The 9,291-nt window shown below is 42.4% G+C and overlaps 1 protein-coding gene across 1 annotated transcript in view; it reads left to right on the forward strand.

The window, feature by feature from the left end:
* Positions 1–8,784, forward strand: part of VWF (von Willebrand factor) — a 137,338-nt gene extending 128,554 nt beyond the window's left edge. The window contains 5 exon segments of the mRNA XM_035707072.2: positions 2,354–2,452; positions 3,121–3,249; positions 3,760–3,799; positions 7,905–8,002; positions 8,448–8,784. Of these exon segments, the coding sequence (XP_035562965.2) occupies positions 2,354–2,452; positions 3,121–3,249; positions 3,760–3,799; positions 7,905–8,002; positions 8,448–8,636 (555 nt within the window). The 3' untranslated portion in view covers positions 8,637–8,784.
* Positions 8,785–9,291: the final 507 nt, after the last annotated feature.

Below are 9,291 nucleotides of genomic sequence, written 5' to 3' on the forward strand. Positions count from 1 at the left end.
GATTACCTGTAATAAAATGGACGGATGTTAAGTATATAGTTTGATGAAGTTTGACAAATGGATAAGCCTATGTAACCACTAAAATAGTAATATGAAAAAATGCAGCTAAAAGGCCAATAGGGGAGAGAAAATGAAATTTTAAACAAACAACCCAAAATAATATAGAAATTAATCAACAAAAGGATGAATAACAGAGAAGACAAGTGAAATGAATAGCAAAATGGTAGATTTAAACCCAACCATATCGATAATTACATTAAATGTAAATGAGCAAAACAAAATCCCAATAAAAAATGGAGATTGTCAGGCTTAGATAAAAAAACAAGATCCAATTAGTATGCTGTTTACAAGAAGTGTGCTTTTAATTTTATTTATTTATTATTGTTATTTTTTAAAGTAAGCTCTACCCCCAGCATGGGGCTTGAACTCATGACCCTCAGATCAAGAATCACATGCTCCACCCACTGTGCCAGCCAAGTCCCCCAAGATACATTTTCAATTTAAAGAGATGGAGAGATTAAAAATAAAAGGGTGGAAAAAGATACACCAGTCAATGCTAAGAATAGGAATGCTAAGATGAATATATTAATACCAAACAAAATAGACTGTAAGATGAGGAATGTTACCAAAAATAAAGAAGGTTATTTCACAATTATAAAAGAGTAGATTCATCATGAAGACACAAGAATCCTAAATATGTTTGCATCTGGTACCAGAGTTTCCAATATATGAAACACAAATTGACAGAACTAGAGGGAGAAATAGGCTTATCTATAACCTTATTTCATAATTTTAATGTGATTTTTCTCAGTAATTGATAGAACAAATAGAAAAAAATCAGTATAGATAGAAAAGATTTGGAAAACTGTATACACCAACTTGACCTAATTTAAATTAATAAACTACTATGCTCCTAAAGTGCAGAGCACACATTCTTCTCAAATACATATGGAATTTTCACTTATCTGGACCAAATTCTGGGCCATAAAAAGATCAATAAATGTAAAAATTTTGAAATCATTTAGAGTATATTCTATAGACCACAATGAAATTTTTTAAAGATTTTATTTTTATTTATTCATGAGAATACACAGAGAAGAGAGAGAGAGAGGCAGAGACACAGGCAGAGGGAGAAGCAGGCTCCATGCAGGGAGCCCGACGTGGGACTCCATCCTGGGTCTCCAGGATCACGTCCTGGGCTGAAGGCGGCACTGAACTGCTGAGCCACCCGGGCTGCCCCCCACAATGAAATTTGATTGAAATTAGTAACAAGAAGGTATTTAGAAACATTCCCTCCATCTGATTTGGAACTTAAATAAAATATATTAAAATAATCCGTGAATCAAAGAAGAAATCACAGATGAAGATAGAAAATATTTTGCCAGAGATAATAGAAGTTACTCTAGAGATTGCAATATACATCCTTGATTTATCATAATCTACCTTGGTTTGATAATATACATTTCATGTAGGATATACTCTCCCCCAATAATTTGTGCTACTGTTGTCAAATAGTTTACTTCTACATTAGAGATAAACTCATGTTATTTTTGTCATCCAGTGCCTTTCCACAATTGTTTAAAATATTTTGTCAAGAATTTATCATCTCTGTCTACAGAGGGTCAGTCCAATATAAGCTACTCTGCCATTACTGGAACCAGAATTCCATGGATGGTTTTTAAGCAAGGGAGTGACATGACTAGACTCATATGAAAGTCACTCTAGAAGATGTGTGGAGACCAGCAGTACAAGGGCAAGAATGGAGGGAGGAAGACAAATTAAGACTATTACCAGAGTCTAGTGGTATATGATGATAGATATGATGATGACAGAGGACATTGGTCATGACAAGCAGAAGATGAGTTAAAGAGACATTTTTGGCATGATTTGATGATGGGGGTGGGGGAAAGAGAAAAAGAAAGAAGTCAAGGATGACTCCCAGATTTCTGGTTTTGAGCAACTGGGTAATGAAGCCATTTACTAAGATAAGGCAGGACAGGAGAAGGATGAAATTTGGGACAAAAATCAAGTTGCATTTTGTGTATAAGTCTTGGATAGATAAGATAATTGTCAAGCAAACAATTGAATTTGTAAGTCTGGAGCTCAAGGGAGAGGTCTAATTTAATAGTTCTGATTACTAGAACATAAGCAAGATGTACATGTGTGGAGGGAAGGAATGCCATCTAGGGAACTGAGAACTGACAAAGGTTAGCCAAGAGTTGAATGTTAACTTTGTGAATTTTGGGTAAAACTGCTGGATGGAAAGATGAGAAGCTGGGAAAGTAAGCCTACGTATGATTGGGGTGTTCTGGGCAGGGGGGTTAACCAAGGCTGATTTTTCTCCTGGATACAGGGTTATAAGGAAGAGAAGAACCAAGGTGAATGCTGTGGGAGATGTCTGCCTATAGCTTGCACCATTCAGCTAAGAGGAGGACAGATCATGACACTGAAGGTGGGAGCAAGTTGAACTCATGTCACCACCTGATTTCCTATATTGGCATCTCTTCTTCAAGAAAGAGGAACCGAGTTTGGGTCAATATTAGATTCTCTCCTATTTCTGATTTTACAGACAAGAGATGGATAGCCTATAGAAGATACAGAATTTTCTCTTTGATTTATTATTTTTTTTCACTCTTCTTGACAAGAGTGGAGTGGGTATAAGGTCCATGATTTGGAGTTGATTGATTTTTAGGATTTTTTCCAGCCTCAACTGTCTATAAGACTGTAAGGGCAATCGGGGTGAAACTGAGTCTGATCTATGAGAATGAAAATTAGTTGTTAGCTGGGTGGTGGCTCCCTGGTTCATCTCTGGTTCAGTTATTGATGTGCTAGTTTACCCTCAGTATGTCTTAATTTTTTAAGATTCTAGGTGGTCAGAAGAGTTTGGGGGATTCTCTGCATTTATGCAGCCCTATTCACAGAAAATAAGTTGTAAAACGGAGACTCCACTTCCATTGTGTGCTCTGGGTGTGGAGACTATAGATACAGTCTCATTTGTGTTTCGTAGTCCTCCAGATTGTTTCAATAACTTCAAGGAGTCAGGGTCGTGGCTTGAAGTGTCTTTGCAACCCAAAAAATGCCTTCAGATTTGCTCTACCCATTCCCCCTCTTTGTTTTCAGCGTGATGAGACTATCCAGGATGGCTGTGACAGTCACTTCTGCAAGGTCAATGAAAGAGGAGAGTACATCTGGGAGAAGAGAGTCACGGGTTGCCCACCTTTCGATGAACACAAGTGTCTGGCTGAGGGAGTGAGTAGTTGGAGCTCAGGCCCTACTTTCCTCTTCACAGCTTCATCTTTGACTTTAAGAACAGAGTCCTCTGAAACAGCAGGCAGTCTTCTCTGACATGATGTTCCAGTGTCAAAGGGAGCCCCCTGACCTAGTTTAAAAATCAATGAGGTTTCAAAATCAAAGCTTGTTGGAGAGACAAAAACCCTGTGCTATGTGATGTTTTCAATGGATAAACCTTTCCTTGGGGGAGACTGAATCTGTGATCCTCGAATGGGAAGGTGAGAGATCAAATGATTTCTAGTCTCCTGGTGACACAACTGAGAGAGAATCCAGAATAATCAGAATTGTTCCAGCTTGGTCAGGTAGGGTGGTCAGCCTGTTCACATTTGTGATGGCAATCCACAGTTTATGTCTGGGGACCAAAGCTCGGCGCTGTGAGTCCAGAGCCAGGAAATAGCCTGGAGTGACCCAAAAGCTGTCTGCTGTATATTTTTCTGTGACTAATCTGGGACTTTGCTGTTTTCTTAGGGGAAAATCATGAAAATTCCAGGCACCTGCTGTGACACATGTAAGTATATTACCAATAGCTTGTCCTTTGAAATCCATCAGATCAAGTCCAGGAACTATCCTTTGGAGGAAGCTTGTTCTGGAAAGATAGTTCTATCTTTCTTTTATTTTGTTATCTTTAAAAAAGATTTTATTTATGTATTCATGAGACACACACACACACACACACACACACACACACACACAGAGAGAGAGAGAGAGAGAGAGAGAGGCAGAGACACAGGCAGAGGGAGAAGCAGGCTCCATGAAAGGAGCCTGACGTGGGACTCGATTCCAGGTCTCCAGGATTGCACCCTGGGTCGAAGGCAGGCACTAAACTGCTGAGCCATCCAGGGATCCCTGTATATTTTTTTATTGGAGTTCGATTTGCCAAGATACAGTATAACACCCAGTACTCATCCCATCAAGTGCCCTGCTCAGTGTCTGTCACCCAGTCACCCCATCCTCCTGTCCACCTCCCCTTCCACTACCCCTTGTTCATTTCCCAGAGTTAGGAGTCTCTCATGTTTTGTCACCCTCTCTGATATTTCCCACTCATTTTCTCTCCTTTCCCCTTTAATCCTTTTCACTATTTTTTATATTCCCCCGTATGAGTGAAACCATATGTTTGTCCTTTTCTGATTGACTTACTTCACTCAGCGTAATACCCTCCGGTTCCATCCACGTCGAAGCAAATGGTGGGTATTCGTCTTTTCTGATGGCTGAGTCATATTCCATCGTATATATAGACCACATCTTCTTTATCCATTCATCTGTTATGGACACTGAGGCTCCTTCCACAGTTTGGCTACTGGGGACACTGCTGCTATAAACACTGGGGTGCAGTGTCCTGGTGTTTCACTGCATCTGTATCTTTGGGGTAAATCTACAGCAGTGCAATTGCTGGGTCATAAGGTAGCTCTATTTTTAACTCTTTGAGGAACCTCCACACACTTTTCCAGAGTGGCTGCACCAATTCACATTCCCACCAACAGTGCAAGAGGGTTCCCCCTTCTCCACATACACTCCAACATTTGTTGTTTCCTGTCTTGTTAATTTTCCCCATTCTCACTGGTGTGAGGTGGTATCTCATGGTGGTTTTGATTTGTATTTCCCTGATAGCAAGTGATGCGGAACATTTTCTCATGTGCTTGTTGGCCATGTGTATATCTTCTTTGGGGAACTTTCTGTTCATGTCTTTTGCTCATTTCATGATTGGATTGTTTCTTTGCTGTTGAGATTAATAAGTTCTTTTTTTTTAAAAAAAGATTTTATTTATTTATTCATGAGAGACACACAGAGAGAGGCAGACACAGGCAGAGGGAGAAGCAGGCTCCATGCAGGGAGCCCGATGTGGGACTTGATCCCGGGACTCCAGGATCAGGCCCTGGGCTGAAGGCAGGAGCTAAACCATGGAGCTACCCAGGGATCCCAATAATAAGTTCTTTATAGATCTTGGATACTAGCCCTTTATCTGATATGTCATTTCCAAATATCTTCTCCCATTCTGTAGGTTGTCTTTTAGTTTTGTTGACTGCTTCCTGTGCTGTGCAGAAGCTTTTTATCCTGATTAAGTCCCAATAGTTCATTTTTGCTTTTGTTTCCCTTGCCTTCATGGATGTATCTTGCAAGAAGTTGCTGTGGCCAAGTTCAAAAAGGGTGTTGCTTGTGTTCTCCTCTAGGATTATGATGGATTCTTGTCTCACGTTTAGATCTTTCAACCGTTTTGAGTTTATCTTTGTGTCTGGTGTAAGAGAATTGTCCAGTTTCATTCTTCTGCATGTGGCTGTCCAATTTTCCCAGCACCATTTATTGAAGAGACTGTCCTTTTTCTAGTGGATAGTCTTCCCTGCTTTGTCGAATACTAGTTGACCATAGAGTTGAGGGCCCATTTCTGGATTCTTTATTCTGTTCCATTGATCTATGTGTCTGTTCTTGTGCCAGTACCACACTGTCTTGATGATCACAGCTTTGTAGTACAACTTGAAATCCGGCATTGTGATGCCCCCGGCTCTGGTTTTCTTTTTCAATATTCCCCTGGCTATTCGGGGTCTTTTCTGATTCCATACAAATCTTATTTGTTCCAACTCTCTGAAGAAAGTCCATGGTATTTTGATAGGGATTGCATTGAACGTGTAAATTGCCCTGGGTAGCACAGACATTTTTACAATATTAATTCTTCCAATCCATGAGCATGGAATATTTTTCCATCTCTTTGTCTTCCTCAATTTCTTTCAGAAGTGTTCTGTAGTTTTTAGAGTATAGATCTGGAAAGATAGTTCTTAACCATTGACCAGTCACTAAGTTTAGCTCTGCAGGGGACTGCCATCCTTCCTGAATGTTCTTAGACTGCCCTCTACTCAAATTGCCATTCAAATCCCCATGAAGCAGTCTCTTCGCTTTTTCCAAACTCTTGTTTCTCCCCTTCTAGAGGCGAGGGTGGCTCATGGTCCTGTGAAAGAATATCTTCTTTTTCCAACCAGAGCTCCTTGAAAAAAAGGCACACTTGATCGATAATCTTGACAGAGCAGGCACTCAATACACAAAGAATACATGTATTCTTTGATGGTCAGACAGCCACCTTCCAGAGAAAGAGAAGCCACCAGCTGGCTAACTTCAGCTCCCCCCGTGGGCCATGAGGGCTGTAGATGCAGAGAACACACAGTCTTCTCAAGGGTTCAGAAGACTGATCTACATTGATTAACTTCCCCTTCTTCAGTCTTGGCCCCTTGTGGCCTTGCAATTATGTTATGCTGGTTGGCCCTGGGAGCTCACAGCAGTGTTTTTGGGGCCAGAGCTCTACAAGGCTGCCCATTTGACAACAGTCTGACCCCACATTCTTGAGTTCATGAGTGCAAGTAACTTGCAGATTTCTAGTGTTTGTGCTGTGTTCTCTAGATCTAGAATTACTTGCCTGGGCTAATATTTTTTTTTTGTTTGTTTTGTTTTGAGTCTAGTGTTTTGGTTCTTGCTTTATTTTGGGTTCATGGGCCCATGTTTGGTATTGGATAAAGAAAGGAAGAGTGAAAGCGTGAATACCTTTGGTGCTCAGACATTCATTCTTTTCCTGATGGCTCAATCTGAGAATCCTTGCAATTGCTGTAACCAGGTGGCAGATTAAGGAGACGTGCTCCCAAGGCTACTCTTTCTGTGATTCCTGTCTGCATAAGTTTAAGAATGTGACGTCAGGAAACTGTCAGAGGAGATGAATGCTCTCTGGGCGCACTTTGCACACAGAATTTGGTCAAGAGACTGTTATCTGCAAAACTGGCAGGGAAGCAACCAGGGGCCTTTGTTGGTCAGTACTTTTGGGAGGTGGAGACCCTTCCTAAGGAGAGGAAGCCAGGCTCAGGGATTTAAACCTACAGCAGAAGAATATAGTATGTTGGCCTAAATATGTTTTCCTTATTCATTCTTGTGGTTGGCAGGCTTTCACTGTAAAATGAAGTTATTTGAAAGTTGGGAGGCAGGCTAATATGCAGTTAGAGTTGATTTAGTCTGGGAGCCATTCAAAAATGGAAAACTTCCAATGTTCAGATGGCGAATGGTGAGCTGGCATTAAATCTTAGAATTATCAGTGGCCCAAGTCGAGGTTCAGATCTGAATGCCACTAATCCCTGCCATGCCAGAGTCTGGAGGCCACTATTCCCAAAGGAAGAACCCCATAAGGGCTTTTAGGGATCCTTTTAGCCCTTTGTGTGGCCATGACATTTGCCTTTCCTCTTTTCCAAAGGCAAAGATAGATAGATATTAATTATATTTATTGGCTACCTCATTGTCCATTAGCTTCCGGATATAGTTATAAGTCTAAGGAGATTGCTCCAGTCATTATGGTCTTTAGAATCTACAATTACATAAAAGCAAGTCTCATCGATCTCCATCACCAAAGCACAGCGGATCTAGGCTCCTCCTGCAATTAAAACTGTATCATTAAGTGAGTTAAATCCAGCTATAACTGTATCTCTGGATCTGAGGTGAACCAAGATAACTCCCCTCCTCGAAGCTGGCTTTGGTGATTTGGTTACTGCGAAACTGACCTTTTTCCAGTAAAATGAGGGAAATGGGCCAGAGAGGATTCTATAGCATCTCACCCAGGCCCCAGTTCCCATCTCTCACCTGTCCTGTAGGTGAGGAGCCAGAATGCAAGGATATCATTGCCAAGCTGCAGCGTGTCAAAGTGGGAGACTGTAAGTCTGAAGAGGAGGTGGACATTCATTACTGTGAGGTAAGGGGGCCCTGGCTTCAGTGAGGTCTGGGTGGGGACGGGTGAGTCTCCTTGCTTGGACACACCTCTAGTTACATGTTAGAAGCACCTGGAAAATTCACAGAGAGAAGTGATAGGAACTTGAAGCATATTTTTTTAAGCAAATAAAAAAAATTTTAATATAAAAAATACCCTATGGGAGGGTGAGGTGCTGGGACCTTTTGACTGCAGAAGAAAAAAACATAGAAAGATTCAAGTCATTTAAAGAGAATGGAGAGCGTTTAATGGAAGATGGGAACTATGTTTCCTGATCAAACATGCATAGAAATTGCAGCTAGCAGGATTTGGGTGTAATAGGACCATAAGGATAGTGGATAAGTCAGACTTTCCTAAGATCTAGCTTTACAAATTGTCAAGCAGGATTCTTCAGCATGGCAATGCCCCACCTCTCTATGCTCTGTCACAGGGTAAATGTGCCAGCAAAGCCGTGTACTCCATCCACATGGAGGATGTGCAGGACCAGTGCTCCTGCTGCTCGCCCACCCAGACGGAGCCCATGCAGGTGCCCCTGCGCTGCACCAATGGCTCCCTCATCTACCATGAGATCCTCAATGCCATGCAATGCAGGTGTTCCCCCAGGAAGTGCAGCAAGTGAGGCCACTGCCCTGGATGCCTACTGTCGCCTGCCTTACCCGACCTCACTGGACTGGCCAGAGTGCTGCTCAGTCCTCCTCAGTCCTCCTCCTGCTCTGCTCTTGTGCTTCCTGATCCCACAATAAAGGTCAATCTTTCACCTTGCAAAAGGCTGATGGTTCTCTGTGTCTTCTAGGCTGAGGTGACAGTGGTAGTTTGGGCCTGAGTTCCAAACCTGATTCTGAGGGAGTAGGCACAGGCTCTTTCTGAAAGAACTCCAGCCCCAGACATGGCCAACCTCTGGGAAATAGTGGTGTCTGCCTCCGTGGGGTGAGGAGCACATTGTGTGGGGCAGGCCTCCTCTGAAGTCAGCCCAAGTTCCTAAAGTGAAAGGGATTTGCTCAGGAACACAAGGTTCTCCAAGCTCTGGATTGAGGGGCTTCTGAACAGAGCAGAGGGGTGGGTCCTGGAGCCAGGCTCCTGCCAAGACAGACATGGTTATTGCCAGCATGACTGACCTTGTGGTGACCTTGAGCAGGTGTGCAAGGGTTTCTCTGAGCCGTGGGCTCCCTAAGTTCCTCTGTACTCTTGGTGGCCCCTACGGGAAAGTAAGGTACCGAGGACTGAGGGAACTGGAAATGAGGTGCTGGCAGGTGCAGGACCAGCATCCCATCCAG

This window comes from Canis lupus, chromosome 27 (genome assembly GCF_003254725.2).
Source record: "Canis lupus dingo isolate Sandy chromosome 27, ASM325472v2, whole genome shotgun sequence".
NCBI classification, from domain to species: Eukaryota; Metazoa; Chordata; class Mammalia; order Carnivora; family Canidae; genus Canis; species Canis lupus.